General features: G+C 38.9%; 1 protein-coding gene across 1 annotated transcript; it reads right to left on the bottom strand.

The window, feature by feature from the left end:
- Positions 1–16,697: 16,697 nt before the first annotated feature.
- Positions 16,698–22,236, bottom strand: LOC129506597 (tripartite motif-containing protein 77-like). The gene is made up of 6 exons (XM_055320365.1): positions 21,826–22,236; positions 21,050–21,145; positions 19,989–20,219; positions 19,230–19,252; positions 18,448–18,545; positions 16,698–17,191 (listed from the first exon to the last, which is right to left on the bottom strand). Exons 1-6 carry the CDS (start codon positions 22,234–22,236, stop codon positions 16,698–16,700), a joined length of 1,353 nt encoding a protein of 450 aa, XP_055176340.1.
- Positions 22,237–22,701: the final 465 nt, after the last annotated feature.

The raw sequence follows: 22,701 nt of genomic DNA, 5'->3' as shown, positions 1-22,701 counted from the left end.
AGGGTTTATGATTTCATATCTGGGAAGGTAATAGCCTATTTTGCCTTGATACAAAGATAATGCATGTGGAAAAACAATTAGTATCTGAAGAAAAGCCCAATAGAATAGATTGTAATAAGCTACCTGGAAGTAGGCAATAGGAAAGATACTAGAGAGGCTGCAGGGTGCCGGGACAGCATGTTAACTGTCGTATGAAACATGCACAATCTTCATGCACCCTCAGTATATTCCAAGTTTAGGTTTGTGGTTTATGCTGGTAGTTAGATGATGAGTTGTAACTTTTGTTTTCTACAATGTTTCATGACAAATCACTTTACATGGCACAATCTTTATTCACATAATCCAAGAGTATTTCGTATAGAGTCAATAGTATTAAACACATAAAGTGAATACTTACAACACCACAGTCAGCTGATCACTTATTTCACTAGGTTTATCTCTTTTCTTTCAAAAGTTACACTAGCTGACAAACCTTCTATTTATGAAAAATAGGAATTTTTCTTTCAGTTTATTTTTCCTTGTCGTATTTTGGTGAAAAATAGTTAAATAGGAGACAAAGTGATCACTCCGTAGGAGTTATTGTTATTAGGAGCTATTATTATTTTATGAGAAGATGGCCTGGCTACATTGTATTCTCAACTGCAAATATTTCAGAGAAAAAAAAACAGAGCTTAGCATATCTGTCTTTTTGATATATATTAAGAAATTTCATATATTTCTTCCATTTTTTTCTGCTTAGAGATTTGCTGGTTTTAAAGACAGTCCAGTAGACATTGACCTACAGTAGATTTCTAGAGCTTCCTCACTGCCCTGGCCCTCATTTCCAGGGATAAGCTAGAAACCCAGACACTATATAAAGGCCATGTCCATCACGAATCAACATCATATGCTAACGTGAGTGTTTCTTTCCTCCTGCAGTGCCCATTTTTTTTGAAAATGAAGTAACCACCCGTCACGTCCCACTCTTTGAAGATCTGAGACATTTGCACGTCAGTCCCAATCATCCTGATGCTGTCACTAATACAAAAAGATCTAACTATTTTCTGGCATGGGGAGCCCAGACATTTACTTGTGGTCAACATTACTGGGAAGTGGATGTGGGGAACTGTCAAAACTGGGTCCTTGGATTTTGTGATGATTCTTGGACAATGACGAATGACATGGTGCTTGACTCAGAAGGAATTTTTCTACTCTTTTGTATCAAAGAGGACAATCAGTGCAGTCTCTTTACCTCCTCCCCACTGTCCCCTCAGTATGTGCAAAGGCCTCTGGGCCAAGTAGGGAGTGTTCCTGGATTATGAGCGTGGTGTAGTGAGCTTTGTGCATGTGGCTAGTAGCTCTCTCATTTGCAGTTTCCTCTCCTGTTCCTTCTCTTGTCCTCTCCGACCTTTTCTATGCTCTGCTCCCTCATATGAGGGATGTGTCTGAACTCGACTGCAAGTGTCAGGAACGTCTTACCCAAGGTAGCTTGGGGAAATGCCTATTGATTTTCTTTCCCTTCTTCCTTTATCAAATACATTGACTTCATTCAAAGAGTTGATAATTGTAAGTGTCTACATTTGTTTCCATTTTCTTTAAATAAAAACAATCTCTTAGAAAACAATTATCTGTGTTCTATGTCCTGTCCTTTCACTTGACTTCTAAGATGGTGGAAGTGAAGAATATCTGAGTGAGTTTACTCAACTGCATGGGCTAAAGCAAGAGGACAGTTTTCTTCTCACTGACAGACTTGGAATTCTCTTCCCTCTGCTCCCCATCTGCTCAGGAATGTTTCTCCCCAGGGTTCGGTTTTAAAATTTCTCTTCTTTGTGGAATGATTCTTAAAGCTTTTGGATAAGTTGAGATCTCCTGATTTTGTGGACTCAGAAGGCCTTATAGCGTTTGTGAAGTCCACAAGCTAACATTGTCCTTTTCCTCAGGTTTACTTATTACAGGAGAGGAAGGTATATGTCAGCCTTATATACAGATGTATTTCAAGTAGTTAGCTTCCAGGTTAGGATACAATCACATTTGATTGTTTGAATAAATTCATAGGTGTTACAAGATAACAAATAAGGACATGCTCTACCACTGTCAAAAAGTGTGCTATATGTAATCCAAATTAAATAGGATTACTCAGGAGGAGTATTATTTAATGAAAATGTGAATTGGGCTGCCTTTAAAATTTATAAGCTCAGCAAATTATAACAGACACAAAGGAGATACTTATCTAAGCAGAATGACATCAATATAGATAATAATACTGCATCTGGGAATTTTCAGTAATTTTAATGTATATCTTAAATTTGTGTGTACCAGACTGGGCAGTGAAAGTAATTGCTATGGAAATAAAGAACACTTAAAAAACAAATTGCATTTAAATTGGTTTTTAAAGTTAATCAGATCTTACCAGGTTGAAAAGAATGGTATATTAAACTGTTACAACAACAAAACACATGTTTATTACATTTATTTTTTATTCAGAATCATATACATAATGCTGAATAACTTATATTTAATTCTCTTATTGGAAGTTATAGCATACAATAAATACAACCAGAGTTTTAGATCTTTGGATTGGGGTTTATTTAAAAGTCTCTGTTCATGACAGGATATCTAGAAAGTGTCTGAGAATGTCTGAGGCCACCCATGGGTGGTAAATTTCATCCAGGAGTTTAATGACAGATGATTTGCAGGATGGATTGTCTGACAGAAGCAATTTGAACATATAATTCTGTAGTACTAATGTTTTAATGTCATATACTTAATCATTCTTATATTTTATTTGGTTTAATTATATATCAGAATAAAAATTAGGATGATGAACTACAACAATAAGGGAGAGTAGCAAACTATTTTTGCGAAAGATAATAAAACCAGCTAAATTGAAGTGAAGTTTAAATAATTTGTATTTCGGGCAGCCCTGGTGGCGCAGTGGTTTAGTGCCGCCTGCAGCCCAGGGTCTGATCCTGGAGACCTGGGATGGAGTCCTGCGTCAGGCTCCCTGCATGGAGCCTGCTTCTCCCTCTGCCTGTGTCTCTGCTTCTCTCTCTGCGTCTCTATGAATACACAAATAAAATCTTAAAATAAATAAATAAATAAATAAATAAATAAATAAATAAATAAATAAATAAATTGTGCTTCATTTCCGTTTATCATAGAAAATCAGTTCATACAATGTGTTCTTGAGAATGAATTCCTTTATAACAGTACTCTTAAAAGGAATTGATGTTAATTCTTAATAGTTAACAATAACTCCTGGACATATTTGTGAGAATGCATCAAAAAATAACTAGTATTTATAGAAAGCATGCATGGGTAGACAGTGAATGGCAGGAGTTTAAATTAAATAGTATTTCAGTCTTTATAATGACTATATGCACAATAGAAAGAGTAAAACTTTATATTCTTCAGATGAGGATAATGAGGAAAGAGTTAAGAAATGAATTTAATTTGCCATATACTTAACTCTGAAACGATACTGTGTTGAAAGTTTCTGTCAAGTAGCACCTTCTTTCATTAAGATAGAAGTGTTAGGGTTAGTGGTGAAGATGGTGAAGAATAGGGTGACCATAAGTTTGCCTCCTCCCTTGAACACAGCAGATAAATAACAAATAATTCTGAATACCCAAGAAATTGATCAGAGGACTGAGAGAACAAAGGTGCACATCTAAAAGCCGAAAACATGACCACCTTGTGGAAGATAGGAAGTGGGGACAATTGATTTATGGGAGAAAAGAGCCAAGGGTATTGCAGAAGGGAGACAGTCCTGATTGTGGAGAGAGGAACAAGAGAAAAGAGTGAAAACACACACAGGAGATTGCCCAGGCAATACTCTTCCCCAAAACTATTCACTGGGGGAAAAGAGAGGGTTTAAATATCACAGTTTTGTTTTGTTTTGTTTTGTTTTTTTATAAACAGCAGAGCACAGGGTTTGAAGTTTTGGAGGTCAGCACCAATTGGCAGGGTCATGCCTATGAGCTGAGTGGTGCTCCAGCAGGGAATGAGGTTGGAGTCCCAGAGCAGGCAGCATGGTATGAGGATCCCCTGGGTTGCATGGGGAGAAACAGTTCCCCTGCTTGGAGTGTAGAGGCAGAGGTAATACAGCCTCTCAGCAGACACAAGACCCTGCAGGCACCATTGAACTGCCCGGCTCACCAGCATAGGAGCAAAGATGCTGGCTAAGGGCAGCAAAACTTAGCACTAGCTTTGTCCTGTGGTTTACTATAAACTCTGAACAGCTGGTGGTCAAGCGAGTGTTTTATGAGATAAACCATCATTGGTTTATTGGTTGCAGTGCTATCGACCCTCCCTAGAGGATCATCATGGGGCTGTGCCATGGCGGGCGGGGGGAATCTCTGAAATTTAGTTTTGAAACATAGCCATGCCTGAGATAAAACACAGGGGTGATGTACTGCCTGGCAGGCAGACAGGTTGGACATAGGGTGAAGGCAGGGATCTGACAGAAGCTGGGGACACAGGAGGGGTGATTATTTGCTCATCTGTGAGGTCTTCCTGAGAAGTGGCAGGCATCATCCCCTGGCTCCAGAGACAAGAGAGTGGGGTGGATGAAGCCATTTTTACAGCTTGCCCCCCATCACTGACCAACCTCAGTGAGCTAAATGCCACCACCGGGTGGAGATTGGAGCTGCTACACCAACCCCTGGCCACTTGCACCCTGGAGGTGCATTTCCACTAGGGTGATTTGGCCTGTGAATCAGCACAACAGGCCTTTCCCCCAAAAGACCAGTACAGACCCCTCACACATACCGGGTCTACTGATCACAGAATGCCTCAAAGCTTCTGCTCTAGGGGAAGTGGGACCTAGCTTCCTTTTTCTTATTTTTAAATTTCTCATTATTTTTGTTATATATTTACTTTTATTTTTTGGATCTAGCTTCTTTTCACAAGCAGACCAAAATATACCCAGGATCTTTTTTGTTTGTTTGTTTTTCTGGACAAAATAACAAGATGGGAATTCATCCCAAAAGAAAGAACAGGAAGTAGAAATAATGGCCAAGGACTTAATCAATAGAGATATAAGTAAGATATCTGACCTAGCTTTTAAGATAACCATTATAAGAATATTATCTGGGCTTCAAAAAGCACAGAAGACACTGGAGAATCCCTTACTGTAGATAAAAGAGCTAAAGTCTGGTCAGGCCAAAATTAAAAATGCTAACTGAGATGAAAACCGGAATGGATGTCATAAAATGAGGATGGATGAAGCAGAGGAGTAAATCAGTGATATAGAAAATAAAATTATGGAAAATAATGAAGCTAAAAAGAAGAGAGAAAGAGAGTATTGGGTTATGAATGTAGACTTAGGAAACTCAGCAACTTCTTAAAACAATAACATTCATATGATAGGAGTCTCAGACGATGAAGAGAGAGAAAAGGGGGCAGAAGGTTTATTTGAGCAAACTATAAGTGAAGACTTCCATAATCTGGGGAAGGTTAGAGACATTGAAATCCAAGAAGCACATAGAACTCCTATTAAATTCAACAAAAGCTAGCCATTGCTAAGACATATAGTCAAATTCACGAAATACACAGAAAAGGAAAGAATCATGGAAACAGCAAGGGGGAAAATGTCCTTATCCTACAAGGAAAGATAGATCAGATCCATAGCAGATCTGTCCACAGAAACTTGGCAGGCCAGAAGAGAATGGCAGGATATATTCAATATGCTGAATGGGAAAATATGCAGCCAAGAATACTTTAGCCAGCAAGGCCGTATTCAGAATACAAGGAGAAAGGGTTTCTTAGGAAAAAAAAAAAACATAAAATAAAATAAAGGAGTTCATGACCACTAACCCAGCCCTGCAAGAAATATTAAAAGGAGTTTTAAAAAAGAGCAAAAGCAAGAAAGACTAGAAAGGAACAGAGAACATCACCGACTTTACAGGTAACACAGTGGCAGTATAAATTTGTATCTTTCAATAATCAATCTGAATGTAAATGGACTAAATTCTCCAATCAAATGACAAAGGGTATCAGAATGAATAAAACAACAAGACCCAGAGGAGAGGCAACATGGTGGAGAAGTAGGGGTCCTCATTTTATCTGGTCCCCTAAATTTAGCTAGATAACTATCAAACCATCCTGAACACCTATGAATTCAACCTAAGATCTAAAGAAAGAATGGGTGAAACTCTACAAATAGAGAAGTGACCACTTTTTGCAGGGTAGGAGTGCAATGAAGAGATTTGGAGGCGATATATCAGAAGATAAACAGCAGAGGGAGGGAACCTTTGTAAGCCAGCTACAGGGAAGGGATACAGCCCTGAAGCTCAAAATAAAAACCTTTAGAAATCTGCTCCTGTGAGAGACTTCCCCACCTGAAAGGTGGTCAGTGGTGAAGCAGGGCAGAATCGCAGGAGACACGGGGCGGGGGTCCCAATATTCCTGGAGGAATAGAAAGAACAGGGGTGCCTGAGGCAGCAGACTTTCCTGAATGAGGAAATGAATTTAGGTCAGCAAGCCTGGGAGAAGGCTTAGCTTGTTTTGCCATAAACCAAGAACTGTGGCTGGATCAGGTGGCCAGTCTCCACTTTGATTCCCTGCAAAGGACTGGAATGTAGCAACCCTCTGTCTTCTTCTGGGAGGGGCAGAGTGGGTGCACACACAGGCCAGCCAAATATCTCCCTGCTGCGGTGCAGCAAATTACACAAATCAGTGTCCCCCCGCCTGCCTCCAGGGAAGATCTGAGTGGGTTGGCACCATAAGAGTTTGTAGAGTTTGGTACACTCTGGGATCTCTTGCCTTCACCGCTGAGGATCTGGGCCTGGCCTTTTATTTTTTTATTATTATTATTATTTTCCTTTTAGCCTTCAAGAAAGGTGCCGGAAGCCTTCAGACAAGAAAGACCTCACACAGCAAACAGCTTACACTGAGCCTGGCCCCCTGGCAAGAGGTGGTGCAATCCACCCAGGTGGAGACACCTGAGAATCAGCACAGAAGGCACCTCCCCCAAAAAACCAGCTAGAAGAACAAGGGAACAGAAAGTTTACTGACTCAACAGGACTGGAAAACTCCAGGACTGCATGAAAATAATATATAGCCCTCGAGGTTTCTCTCTTATGATTCAGTTATCTTTCAGGTTAAAATTTTCCAATATTATTTCTTTTTCCCATCTCAGCTGGTTTATTATTTTATCAACTCTTCATTTTTAAGTATTTTCTTTTTTTAACTTTCATATTTTCCAATTACATATTATAGATATATTCTTAATTTTTGGCTTCCTTTCACTGTATTCAATTTTATTTTTGTATATATATATAAATTTTGCTTTTTATAATTTGGGAATTATTTAAAATTTTAAAAATTTATTTATTCATTAGAAACACAGACAGAGAGGCAGGGACATAGGCAGAGGGAGAAGCAGGCTCCCTGTGGGGACCCCCATGTGGGACTCAATCCCAGGACCTTGAGATCTCAACCTGAGCGGAAGACATACACTCAACCACTGAGCCACCCAGGTACCCCTGTAATTTGGGAATTTAGTGTCTTGTAACACACAGACCAAAATACACTCAGAATAAACGGATCATCCTATTTTGTCCATGCTGTGAGATTATATTCTTTCTCCTCCTCAATTTCCACCTTTTTTTGTTTCTCTTTTTTTAAATTTTTCTTTTATGTTCTGGTTCCTGACCTCTTTGGAATTGTCCAGGGTATATTTACTTGGGTCATGGTTGATTTTTTTTTTGACTCTGATCACTTGTATAGCTATTTTGTACTGGACAAAATGACTAGAAGGAAGAATTCACTACAAAAAAAATAATCAGAGGTAGAACTCTCTGCCACAGATCTAATGGATATGGGTTTAAGTAAAATGTCAGAGACAGAGTTCAGGATTACAATGATAAAGTTACTAGTTGGGCTTGAAAAAACGGTACGAGATCTAAGCAGGCCAAAATTAAAAACACTCTGAGATGCAGTCTAAACTGGATGCTCTGACAGCCAGGGTAAATGAGACAGAAGAGAGAATAAGTGACAGAGAGGAAAAGTTGATGAAAAGGAAGTAAGCTGAAGAAAAGAAAAAAACTAAAAGTCCACAAAGGGAGGTTCCAAGAAATAAGTGATAGTTTGAAAAAAGGTAACATCTCTATTATTGGAATTCCTGATGGTATGGAGAGAGAGAGAAGACCAGTAGATAAATGTGAGCAAATCATAGCTGAGAACTTCCTTAGTATAGGGAAGGAAACAGACATTCATACCCAAGAAATAGAAAGAACTACTCCCCAAATCAACAAAAACAGATAAAAAACCTGCCATAAAATAGTGAAGGTTGCAAATTTTAGCAATAAAGAGAAAATTCTGAAATCAGTTTGAGATAAGAGATCCCTAACATACAAGGGAGAAATATTCAGATTAACAGCAGACTTGCTGTTGACAGAGATTTGGCAGGCCAAAAAGGGCTGGCCTGATATATTCATTGTACTAAATGAGAAAAATGTGCAGCCAAGAGTACTTTATCCAGCAAGGCTGTCATTCAGAATAGAAAGAGAGAGAAAGAGCTTCCAGGACAGAAACTGAAAGAGTATCTGACTACCAAGCCAGCCTTGCAAGAAATATTAAGGGGGATCCTGTAAGCGAAGAGGGAGCTCAAAGAAACAGACAATCTGAAGAAACAGGGATTTTACAAGTACTATAATGGCACCAAATTCATATCTTTCAATAGTTTCTTTGAATGTGAATGGGCTAAATGCTCCAAACAAAAGACAAAGGGTATCATACTGGATAAAAAAGCAAGACCCATCTATATATTGTCTAAAAGAGACTCATTTTAGCCTAAAGACACCTTCAGACTGAAAATGAGGGTGTGGAGAACTCTTTACCATGCAAAAAAGAAAGCTGGGGTAGCAATCCTCATACAGATAAATTAGATTTTAACCAAAGACTATGGTAAAAGATGAAGAGGAACACAGTATCATACTTAAAGGATCTATCCAACAAGATCTAACAATTATGAATACTTATGCCCCTAACATGACAGCAGCCAATTATATCAACCAATTAATAAGCAAAGTAAAGAAACACATAGATAATAATAAATTAATAGTAGGAGACTTCAACACTGCACTCTCAGCAAAGGACAAATATTCTAAGCAGAAGATCAACAAAGAAACAAGGGCTTTGAACGACACGCTAGACCAGATGTACTTCACAGTTATATACAGAACATTACATCCTAATGCAACAGAATATACATTCTTCTAAACTGCACATGTAACTTTCTCCAGAATAGACCACACACTGGATCACAAATCAGGTCCCAATCAATACCAGAAGATTGGGATTTTTCCCTCCATATTTTCAGACCACAGTGCTTTGAAACTAGAACTCATTCACAAGAAGAAATTTGGAAGGAACTCAAACACCTACTAAAAGAGGAATGGGTCAACCAGGAAATTAGAGAAGAATTAAAAAGATTCATGCAAACTAATGAAAATGAAAGCACAACTGTTCAAAACCTTTGCGATGCAGCAAAGACAGTCCTAAAAGGGACCACTTTTCAATACAAGTCTCTCTCAAAAAATTAGAAGAATCTCAAATACACCAGCTAGCCTTATACCTAAAGGATCTGGAGAATGAATAGCAAATAAAGCCTAAACCAAGCAGGAGATGAGAAATAATTAAGATTAGAGCAGAACTCAATGAAATAGAGACCAAAAGAACAGATCAATGAAACTATGAGCTAGTTCTTTGAAAAAATTAATAAGATAGATAAGCCCATAGCCAGACTTATTAAAAAGAAAAGAAAAAAAGACTCAAATTAATAAAATCATGAATGAAAGAGGAGAGATCAAAACCAACACCAAGAAAATGCAAACGATTTTAAGAAGGTATTATGAGCAACTATATGCCAACAAATTAAGCAATCTGGAAGAAATGCATACATTACTGGAAACATATAAACTACCAAAACTGAAACAGAAAGAAATAGAAAATATGAACAGACCCATAACCAGCAAGGAAATTGAAGCAGTCATCAAAAACCTCCCAAAAAACAAGAGCCCAGGGCCAGATGGCCTCCCAGGGGAATTATACTACACATTTAAATAAGTAATACTTATTCTACTGAAGCTATTTCAAAAGATAGAAATGGAAGGGAAACTTCCAAATTCATCCTATGCAGCCAGCATTCCCTTGATCCCAAAACCAAAGACCCTACCAAAAAGGATACTTATAGACCAATATCCCTGATAAACATGGAAGAAAAATACTAGCCAATAGGATCCATCAGTGCATTCAAATGATTATTCTCTGTGAATAAGTGGGATTTATTCCTGGGCTGGAAGAGTGGTTCAACATGTGAAAATAATGAACATGATAGATCACATTAATAAAAGAAAAGACAAGAACCATACAATCCTCTCAATTGGTATAGAAAAAGCATTTGACAAAATACAGCATCCTTTCTTGATTAAAACTCTTCAAAGTGTGGGGATAGAGGAAGCATACCTCAATATCATAAAAACCATCTACAAAAAGCCCACTGTGAATACCATTCTCAATGAGGAAAAACTGAGAGCTTTTCCCCTAAGGTCAGAAACACAACAGGGATGCTCACTCTCACCACTGTTGTTCAACATAGTCCTAGAAGCCCTAGCTTCAGCAATCAGACAATAAAAAGAAATAAAGTCATTCCAATTGGTAAAGAAGATGTCAAACTCTCATTCTTCACAGATGACATGATACTGTATATGGAGAACCCAAAAGACCACCTTAATACTGCTAGAACTCATACAGGAATTCAGCAATGTGGCAGGATATAAAATCAATGCACAAAATTCAGTGGCATTTCTATACACTAACAATGAGGCTGAAGAAAGAGAAATTAAGGAATTAATTCCATTTAAATTACACCAAAAAACCATAAGACACCCAGGAATAAACCTAACCAAAGAGGCAAAGTATCTGTACTCTTAAAACATAGAACACTTATGTAAGAATTGAGGAAGCCACAAAGAGATGGAAAAACATTCTATGCTCATGGATTGGAAGGATAAATATTGTGAAAATGTCTATGCTACTCAGGACAATTTATGAATTCAATGCAATCCCTATCAAAATACCTTGGTCTTTTTTTCACAAAGTTGGAACAAATAATCCTAAGACTTGTATAGAATCAGAAGAGACCTCGAATAGCCAGAGAAATGTTGAAAAAAAAAAAAACAAAGCTGGTGGCATCACAATTCCAGATTTCAAGCTGTATTACAAAGCTAAGACCATCAAGACAGCATGGTACTGGCACAAAAACAGACACATAGATCAATGGAACAGAATAGAGAACCCAGAAATGGACCCACAACTACATAGTCAACTAATCTTTGACAAAGTAGGAAAGAATATCCAATGGAAAAAAATAATCTTTTCAACAAATGGTGTTGGGAAAACTGGACAGCAACATGTGGAAGAATGATACTGGACCATTTTCTTACACTATACACAAAATTAAATTCAAAATGAATGAAAGATTTTAATGTAAGACAGGAATCCATCAAAATCCCAGAGAAGAACACAGATAGCAACCTCTTTGACCTTGGCTGGAGCAACTTCTTATGAGTCACATCTCCAGAGGAACAAAACCAAAAATGAACTACTGGGACTTCATCAAGATAAAAGCTTTTGCACAGCAAAGGAAACAATCTACAAAACTAAAAAGCAACCTATGGAATGGAGAAGATACTTGCAAATGACAAAATCTGATAAAGAGTATCAAAAATCTACAAAGAACTTACCAAGATCAACATCCAAAAAACAAATAACCCAGTTAAGAAATGGGCAGAAGACACAAATAGACACTATTCCAAAAGAAATATCCATATAGCTAATGGACACATGAAGAGATGCTCAACATCACTTATCCTCAGGGAAATACAAAACTATGATGAGATACCATCTCACACCTGTCTGGATGGTTAAAATTAACAACACAAGAAGCAACAGGTGTTGGCAAAGATGCAGAGAAAGCGGAACCGTTTTGCACTGTTAATGACTGTAAACTGGTACAGCCACTCTGGAGAACAGTATGGAGATTCCTCAAAATGTTAACAATAGAACTATCCTACAACCCAGCAATTGCATTACTAGGTATTTACTCAGTTACCTTTTTAAAAACATTTCCTCCCATTCTAGTCTGTTTCTCTTAGTACAGTGTCTTCTCTCTGATTCCCTTAGGATAAGAAATTTCATCTCCCTGAAACCCTAGACACCTATAGTAGCTTAGCACTGTGCTGGACAGGGGGCCACAGAATTGGGTTCTTTTACCCATCACAGTAAGGAAAGGAATGTGTAGCTGTCATAGCAGAGAGGTAAGGTGGCTGGCACTGAGAGTTTTGAAGGCTTTGGTTGTATTTTTTTTCAAAGGGACAGGGCCTAGGAGCATCTGGCTTTTGGTATTTGGGGCATGGCAAGGGAGGCCAGTGATATTGGGGAAGGGCATTCAAGTTTCTTCCTGTAGAGAGGAATACTTAGGCATCACAAAAGATGGGTAGGGCTTAAAGAAATCAGGAAGGCTCTTATTCAAAGGCATTAGACTGGGATCCCTGGGTGGCTCAGTGGTTTAGCACCTGTCTTCGGCCTGGGGCGTGATCCTGGAGTCCTGGGATTGAGTCCCACATGGGGCACCCTGCGTAGAGACTGCCTCCCCTCTGCCTGTGTCTCTGCCACTCTCTCTCTCTCTGTGTGTGTGTCTCTGTCTCTCATGAATAAATAAATAAAATCTTAAAAAAAACATATGAAAATCATTAAAAAAACAACAACAAAGGCATTAGACCTGGCAGTCCTGGTTGGCCACTTCTAAAACAGTGGACACACAAAATAGCCAAATTGTGGAAGGAGCCTTGGTGTCCATTGAAAGATGAATGATAAAGAAGAGGTGGTCTGTGTATACAATGGAATATTCCTCAGCCATTAGAAACCACAAATATCCACCATTTGCTTCAATGTGGATAGAACTGTAGGGTATTATGCTGAGTGAAGTAAGTCAGTCGGAGAAGTACAAACATTATATGGTCTCATTCATTTGGGGAATATAAAAAATCGTGAAAAGGAATAAAGGGGAAAGGAAAGAAAATGAGTGGGAAATATCAGTGAAGGTGACAGAACATGAGAGACTCCTAACTCTGGGAAACAAGGGGTAGTGGAAAGGGAGGTGGGCGGGGGGTTGGGGTGACTGGGTGACGGGCACTGAGGGGGGCACTTGATGGGATGAGCACTGGATGTTACATGTTGGCAAATCGAACTCCAATAAAAAATATACAAAAAAAAAACAAATAAAATAAAATAGTGGACACACAAAGAGAGACACCCATTGCCAGGGGTCCTCAGCCCCTAACAGAAGATCTAAACCTGAGATAACCAGGCAAGGTAAGAGAGAGCCAGGATGGACCATTGTCACTGTGATCCTGGAACTCCCTGATCCTCTCTTCTTTCTTGGCTCAATGATGAGAAATTTGCTCCAAGATCCATGGACTCCCTCCTTTTCTGAGTCAGATCTGCACTTGTTACCACCCAGAAGAGCTTCTCTTTCTACTGGGTACATCTTGCCATGAGGATGTGATGGCATTCATCTCATACCACCCGTTAGTGGGGTCCACTCTTTGTTGTGCAAGAAGGGCTGAGAGAGCCTTGTTTCTAGAAACAGGCAGAAGCTTCCTCCCAACACCACCCAAATCTGGCTTACATAGATTATTAAGCAAAAGAAGTATCTAGCAAAGGCCAATGTTAACAAATCTGACAGCCAAGATGAAATGGTAAATTCACTGAAAGATGAAACTCACTGAAAATAAAAGTAAATAAAATTATACAACTCAAATTGTTGAACACTACATCTGAGACTAAAGATGTACTATATGTTGGCTAATTGAATTTGAATTTTTAAAAAAGTAAATAAAATTAAAAAAGTAAATAAAAAAAAAACTATACCCATCAAAGAAAGTGAATCTGTAGTTTAATAAATTCCCCCTCTGACTTGGGTTTTAAGCAAAGATGGAGTATAGGGATGGGATTTGCTCTTCCATCTCAAACAAGAAAAGCCCATAAATGCGATATAAAACAACAGTTTTCAGATATTTGATGATAAATAGCAGAGGACAGTAAGCGGAGAGAAAGAGGGAACAAATGAGAGGACTCCAAAGATGGAGTCCCCACCTGGAAATTTCCAGACAGCACAGAGGGGAGGAACTCAGCCTACTGGTCTCCCTGAGCTGAGGAGACAAGAGTTGGAAGGTCAAGAAGGTCAAGGTGGCTGGAGTTCCCAGGACTGAGTGCTGCTGAGTGTAGAACTGCACAGAGGGAGCACTCTAGAGAGCTACAGAGGGCCCACAGCTGGAGTCTACAGGGGATGCAGATCAGCGAATGCTTGCTGGTCAGGGAGAGAACCTCCCCAAGGAGCAGATACTGCACACACAGGGCTAGAGATAGTTTCCACCATCCTGAGTAGACAATCCTCAAACTACAGGAAATACCTGGCACACAAGAGGGTACTGCCTCAGTTGTGGAGAAATCCAATTCCCATTACAATTCTCTGGTTCCTTGCTATACAGTTTAAAAGCAAGCCTTGAAAGCCAGCGATTCTCCCAGAATTAACCCTACTTCCCAGGCTGGCCCTCCATATTCTCAAGTTAAAGAAGCAACAGAGAAGAGGACAGTAAAGGAGATTTTACCCCCACACTGGGACAACAGAGACCCCTTCCCCTAGTTCCTCTGGCCAGAAAGAAAGAGCTCTCTCTTGGGGCACAGGTGGCCATGTCCCCTGCTGCCACTTCTGCTTTACTGTAGTAGTTTCTTTGCTACTACATTTTCACGGAAGTGAATTTAATTGCCACAATATTCCCTACTCAATATTGTCTTGGAAGAGAGGGGGAGCAGAAGAGGAAGGGATGGAAGGAGAAAGGAAGGGGGAGAGAGAGAGATTGATTTTTATTTACACAAAGGAAAAGAAAAAGAAAACTATGTCTTTGTGATTAGAATACTTGGGATTTACTCTCATACAGCAGTGCTAGCTCTAGTCATCATTTTGTGCCTCACATCCCAGGCACGAATGACTTTATTGTCTGATTACTTCGCAAACTTCTAAGATCTAAGTCTGAAGCATTTTGTGAAATGAAGTTTGACTGTTGGCTATTTACATTTTGTGTGGTTCAGAACTGAAGTTTACACATCCCCCAAAATGTGTGTATATACATATACATATACATATGTGTATGTGTGTATTTTGACTATTTATGTAATTTCCTTAAAGCCATTGCAGTATCTAAGCATCAAGGTCTTATTGCCTGTACTACTATCACTCCAGTGAAACTTGTCTATATTGCTGGAATACTGGGCACATCACTGAGAACTACTCACAGCAACACTGAAGAGTCAAATTGTACACAATCTATATTTTTTTCTTTTCAGTTAAAAGAAATTTCTGACCCATGAGTATGAACATTAACATAAAACATAATTCATTTATTTATTCAATAGTATTTCTCAGCACTTCCTGCCTTACTAATTGTGTCTACACTATTTTAACTTTTTGTTGGTTCTGTAGCCTTTGCTTTTTTTTTATAAATGTATTTTTTATTGGTGTTCAATTTGCCAAAATATAGAATAACACCCAGTACTCATCCTGTCAAGTGCCCACTTCAGTGCCCGTCAACCAGTCACCCCCCCCCAGCCCACCTCCCCTTCCACCACCCCTATTTCGTTTCCCAGAGTTAGGAGTCTTTCATGTTCTGTCTCCCTTTCTGATATTTCCCACTCATTTTTCTCCTTTCCCCTTTATTCTCTTTCACTGTTTTTTATATTCCCCAAATGAATGAGACCATATAATGTTTGTCCTTCTCTGATTGACTTATTTCACTCAGCATAATACCCTCCAGTTCCATCCACGTCGAAGCAAATGGTGGGTATTTGTTGTTTCTAATGGTTGAGTAATATTCCATTGTATACATAAACCACATCTTCTTTATCCATTCATCCTTCGATGGGCACCGAGGCTCCTTCCACAGTTTGGCCATTGGGACATTGCTGCTAGAAACATCGGGGTGCAGGTGTCCCGTGTAGCCTTTACTTTTAATAATTTTTTATATATTCCTTTATTTATTTATCAAGCATTCTGTTGTGCTTCTCATATTCCCAGGCTGGTGTTTCTTTTTTGGAATGTGCTATGAAGAGGACCAGCATTGGCTGTCCATCTTGTGCTTTGAAAACTAGAAAAGACCTGAATTCTGTTTACATAGGGAAGAGATGCTCTGTTCTTAAGGTCCTGTGGCCTAATCAAGTCCAGTAAATGGAGAACTGAGGGAGGAGGGACTTAGCCAGATGAATGGAGGAATTCCACTGTGACATTGGGTTGTGACAAGAACTGTCTGGAAGGAGAATTTTCTGTGCTTGGTGTTCATTGATTTAGCTAATTTCCACACCCATGCATTTTTTTTTCACCGTTAAGAGACTCACATAGCAAATGAAAAGTGCACACATCTCACACAATATAATAAAAGAGATTGCTTTTATTTAAATAAAATAGAAAAGACAAATGTGCATCTTTCACATTGTCACCATTTTAAAAAATAATACAAATATATCTCCTGGAGGTAAGGTGAAGTTTAAATCCATGAGGTAAAAGTGATTTCCCCATTCGAGAAGTCACCAGAATAGGATCCTCCCCAACTATTAAAATTCCCAAGAGCTTGGTCAGGTTTGTGAGCTGTTCCTGATCATTTGGGTCCATAGCAAATGAAAGGTCTGAGAGGGAAAGAAAAGGAGCATGAGAGGAAATTACAAATGAGGGAGCTTTTGGCAACATTCACAAAGCTTACCGTACCACATTCATAATCTAGAAACACCCCTATCCAGCCCTGGGGTCTTTGGATGTAGTGAAGTAATGGCGGGGAGGCAGAGAAGAGACGACAAAGGTCATTCACTTTAATGCACAGAAGTAGGAAAATATCCTCAGAATTGAGCAGCATATCATTGCGATTGATCCAGGATTCCTTGCAAAGTCCTACAATCCAATTACAAGAGTTTCCCACATCTACCTCCCAGTAATGTTTGCCGGAGGTGAAGGTCTGAGCTCCCCACAAAGGAGTGTACTGTAGACTTGCTGGACTGTGGGGCAGGTCTTGATGGTCGGAACTGCATTGCAAATGTATCAGGTCTTCAAACAGAGCCACACGATAATTGCTTATGTTATGGTCCAATGTAATATACACTTCAGGAAGAAGAAAACCGTGAAGTCAAAGACCAGAGCTTAAAAATTCTGTGGGACAAGTACAGTAGTGTTCTGGCAAATGCCAAACAAACAGATCTATAAAACCAAAACTGATTTGTTTTGTTTCCTGAGAACACTCCCACCCACCCCGCCCCCGGCCCAATTTCAAGGTACTTACCATTTAGTAATTCCTCATAAAATTCTGGGACATAGAACAGTTAGCTTTCATGACAGAGCCTCTACTAACTGCTCCAGAACAGTCCTTTATTACAAGTGACTATACACAGTGTGTCACTGGAAATCCAGAGACATCAGTAAAGGCTTCTTGCCTATTTACAGAGCAAGTAAATGTCTATTCATACGACTAGATGATAGACAATTTTGAGAATATAGAAACATGTAGGATGTCAAGCTCTGGCTTTATTTTCACTAGCTCATTGAAAATTTAGGAGCCTGCTCATAGATCCCAAGTAAATGCTAATATGGCCCTTCAACTTACTTAAGTCTCATTAATCAACTAGCACAAAATAAAACAAATATAACAACCATAATAAATATATTACGTATGACTTAAAAATATGATACTGTTATTCTTATTAGTCCTAAATAATGATCACTTTGCCCAAACAAGAGTATGAAACATGTAAACAAGCAAAGGTAAAATAAATTGAGAATCCATATTTGCCATTTTTTTTGGAAGTGGTTTCTCTCTCTGAATTTCTGACTCATACACCATGGAATCCGAATTTAACTTTTCCCATTCCAGGCCTGCTTCTCCTGTCTGCCAGGCTCCCCATCTACATCAGTCTTAGAGTCCTTCCACAAAACAAATTGTATGTTCCATTTGTTTTCTGGTTGTACCTATTGTTTGTAAATATATTTTTATCCCTTTTTAAAATCTTGTGATTTTTCAAATACATTCCTTAACTTAAATGTTTAGGTAAACATTTAAATAACAACTTAAAGTGCTTCTGAGAATCTGAACATCTACATATAGCCACAGTTAACAACTGTAAGTTGAAACACACTGAATTGGTATGTAGTTTTGATGCCAAGTGCTTGCTTGTTTCAAACTCACTGCAAATTGTTATAAGAAAACAGTCATATTTGATTATAATAAAATATAGTTATAAGGTATTCATATTTACCTGCTTCCCTGTTCTCCAAAAAGACTAATAGAGAAATGAGGAGAAGTCCTCCAGGTGTATCTCCCCCTGGAGGAAATAGTGAGATCTTACCAGGGTGCCCCCTCTCACCTCGGAAGTTGTTAAGCCTTTCGGACATCCCTGTGATGGTCCATGTGTTCAGCTGAGGGTTCATAGGCTGGGGAATGTGCAACTGCATTAACTGACTCCTGCAAAGTAAAAGAGCCACTTACTAACATGTCCAGAGGTATCATGAATGATTCCTTGAAGATGCTCCATCAGAATCCTCACAGTTAAGTGCAAAGGCTGTGAATTCAACTCCATAAGTTGAGGAATACTGTAGTTATTCTTGTACTTTATAATTAGCTACCCTGCTCGGTAAGATATGTTACTTCACCCATAACTGTGTCTCTTTTCTATCTTTGGCTTCCCTAGAGGAGCCACACAGCCATTCTCTTTTAGTTCCTAAAATCCAATAGGTGCCGAAGTTTTGGAACTTGCTGCCTGGTCCATATGGAGCTTCAACTCTGTAGGATGCTCTTTCTTGGGGACTTTCCCTGTCCCCTCTTATCACCATTCTTCCACCTGTTGCCTCTCTAAGCTTATTTGCCTTTCCCATAGGAGACCTGGAATAATTCTCAAATAATTAGGATCTTAAAAAATTAGAGGAAAAATAATCATCTTTTGGCAACTTCTGTAAGAAGACTTGCAGCTGAAACCATATCCCTCTCAATGCTGACTTTTACCTAAGGATGGTCAAAATAAAACCTATAACTGTTTACATAAGAAATAAGTGCAGACAGAAAGAAACTTGTCAAAAAAGGGGGTCCATCTCATCAGGAATAGCCTGACCACTGTACCATAAAACAACTTGAATAGAGGGGCAAACTTACCTTTTCATGATGTCTCCCAAATTCTGTGAAGAGAAAGAGAGGGAGGCTTAGCTTTGAGCCAAGATAGTTCTACCTGTTTAGTCTAGTCTGAGGCTATGAGACTGGACTAGAAAATTCTCTATCTCCACTTTTCTTCCTGGAGTAAAATCATTTGCCCTTTTCCTTATCCTTATAATGATGGAACTCAGTCTTACATGACATAGAGTTGATAAAATAATGAGCATCATAAAGTTTAAAACAGAAGATATTATGAGAATAAACGACTGACTGTGTTTGTTCTAATCTACAGCAAGATTCACAAAGGTTTCCCCAAAGTTCTTCTGAGGCCATGTGCGCTTCACATCTACAATTTCAAAATAGAAAGAATGGATATATCCCACATTTCCATATATCGACAAGTGCAGATCAGAATGGAATGATCTATTCACAAGCTACTCTGTTGCCGTTGGTTAGAAACTGAAAATTTAGTAGAATTGAGAAGGAACTTTTTTCCTCCCTGGTTCTGTTCCATGAAACTTTCTACATAATCGCCCTTCTGCACAAAATGAATGTGACTCGAGGCCTCCAAGTTATACTGGAGGAGCAAAGCCTGCCATCACAAGCTAAAGGAGGTAAACTTTAGACCTTGGAAACAGAAAAATAATGGAAGTCAAAAGGGATACAGACTTCAGTGGCTATAAATGATGGCTGAGCGGCAGGTGTTTGCCACCCAGGCATCCTTCCTCAGCTGCTGGTGTTTGGCACCCTGGCAGTCCTTACCCAGAACAGGTCCGTGTCTGTTTTGTAGCACATTTCCTTTAGTTCCTGATACATTTTACTTAGGAGTTTTCCCATGTGACGCATTCTAGCTACATTTCTCTGGAGTTGATTAAAAATGATCTTGCCTTCAATTGCCAGGGTCTCTAAATGTTTTTGCTTTTCTTCATGGAGATATTGGTATACCTTAGGGTATTCAGCCCTGATCATTATCATCCGTAGATTTATAAAACCCTGAAATGACATTGGTTTAATTAGGACATGTATCTGGATGGTTTTATTCTTCTTTCATTATCTATGGTCTGTGTGCTATGGACAGTGTTCTTGTCTTAGTCTGTTTGGGTTGCTTTAACAAAAACAGCATAGCCTGGGTAGCTAATAAACACAGAAATTAATTTCTCACCATTCTATATCCTGGGAGGTCTACGTTTGGTGCTGATTGATTTGGTATCTGGTGAGAGCCAACTTCCTAGATAGCCATCTTTTTGTTATGTCCTCATATGGCAGATGGGACAAGGGACATTTCTAGGGTCTCTTTTACAAGGACACTTGTCCTGTACCTGAGGACTCTGGCCTTGTGACCTAGTCACCTCTCAAACCCCCCACTTCTGTTGCTATCACCTTGGGAGTTAGAATTTGAACATACAAATGATCTGAAGCAAACATTCAGATCATAGAAGTACTACATACAGCTTTATGTCTTTCTACTTCTAAGAAACCATGCATTTGTTTTCTTTCTTACCTTTTTCCCTCCTTCTTTTCCTTCTTTTTCATTTATTTATTAGTCTGCACCATTGTTTCCAACTACTTACCCTCATCCCTGATAAAGTATTAGTGGTAGATATTGCTTTATCCAGAAAAGTCAGGAATATCTTTTAGTTACACAATGAACTCAATAGGAAATCGTGCACTGAAGGTCATGTTTCCCTGTAGAGAAACATATGTAGCTCTTTTTCTGATTACCTATTCAGAGGATATTAGGATTTAATTTATGTTCTTCTACTGTCAGTTACCATGATATCTGTCCCAGGTTGGTTCCAAGGGAAAGAGGGCCTGTTGCTTACCTGCCATCCCCTAAATAAGTTGTACTCTCTGTTTAGATTTCTCTGATTTCTCTGTTTGTTTTTCCAAATAGACCTCATTTGCATCAGAAGTTTCTCCTGTAAAAGAACTACAAATTTGAGAACTAGAAAAACAAATATAGTATATTTCAGATACCTCAAAAAGCGATAAGAGGATAGACATGAGAAAAATAAACAGTAAAGAAAGCAGATAGGTCAGTGATTTTCCCTGAGAACACTAATATTCAAATGTGGGAGACTGACTAAAAATAGAGTTCCTAAATTTGGAAAATGCAGTCCATTATCTGAGGAATCTAGTTCTGATATCATATGTAACATGGACAATTTTCAGAAGTGAATCTTGACTCATATTTAATTTTGAAAGGATAGCCATCACTTTTTTCTATGGCATGATTAGAATACATTGTTTATAGATCTGCTATCACTAAAAGATTCTCATTGTCATCATGTCAGAAGTAGCTAATGACTGTCACTGCCTCTAGAGATTACCCACCCTGTTAGTTACAATGAAATACCAAGGCGCTCCTCAGCTCATCCTCATTCCTCTCCCTCATCCCAATGGAATTTAAACTTTAGGGGAGCAAAGATATGTGTCTGGTTTCTTCAGTGCTTTATCCCTAGTTTTCAGAACAGTACCTGGATTGGTTTCTGAAATTTTACGTGCTTGAGCATAAGAAGATAAAAATTAAAATCAACAACTTTTGCTCATTGCCTGGTAAGACACAGAATCCTCCACATTTCATAGTGGGAGTACTTACCCTGTAGTGCTTAGTAGTCTTCGATATTGGTGAGTGTCTGTGAGTGGCATGCCCTGGGGAATGGGAGCAGTGCCCACAGAGCAGGTTCTTTTCAATTGGACAGAAGAGGTCCTTTGCTGTTAGGTGTGTCCTACAGACTTGCTTGGCAGAGTTTGGTAACTGGCAGGCAACTGGTTTTTTGATAGCATGAACTCGTTCCTCAGCAAAAATAATGTTTTCCAAGTATATTCGTGGAGATACTGCCCTGCACACAGGGCAGCGAGCAGGATGCTGAACATCTTCCCACAAGAGGCAAATACAAGGAGCACAAAAGCTGTGCCCACAGCTAATGGTGAAAGGGTCTGTGAAATAGTCCTTGCAGATGTGGCAGATAAGCTCACTGGGAACATTCTGCACAAAAGTAGAATCCATGTTTCTGAGGAAATAAAAGGAAAAGAAAAGTGAGTTAAGACTTTTCTCACTAAAAAAAAAAAAAAGACTTTTCTCACTAATATATGTGCACAATAGCAGGATAGGTGGTGCTTGGAATAAGATGGAAAGGCAGGAGAATACTCCAGACTCAGAGCCTACATCCTTGTTTTCCAGCCATGCCCTGCAGCCCTACTTCTCAGTTCCCATTAAAAATTCAGGATTTGTCAACCATGTTGTCTCTTTTAAAAGACAAATACATCAGAGGTTCTGGCTCAAATATGGCTTACCCATATTTGGTCCAAAATTATCACACTTTTATCTTATTCTCCTCTCTCTGATTGGTTAGCATAAGATATGTGCTCCAATTCTGGCCAATGAAATGAGAAAGACTCCTAGGAGAATCTATGAAAATATTTCTTGCTCTAGAAGAAACATGGAAGAAAAATCTGCTTTTTCTGCTTCTGG

The sequence above is a fragment of the Nyctereutes procyonoides genome, unplaced genomic scaffold, assembly GCF_905146905.1.
Source record: "Nyctereutes procyonoides isolate TBG_1078 unplaced genomic scaffold, NYPRO_anot_genome, whole genome shotgun sequence".
Lineage (NCBI taxonomy): Eukaryota > Metazoa > Chordata > Mammalia > Carnivora > Canidae > Nyctereutes > Nyctereutes procyonoides.
The sequence above is the reverse complement of the archived record's forward strand: the minus strand, read 5'-3'. Positions and strand labels throughout refer to the sequence as shown.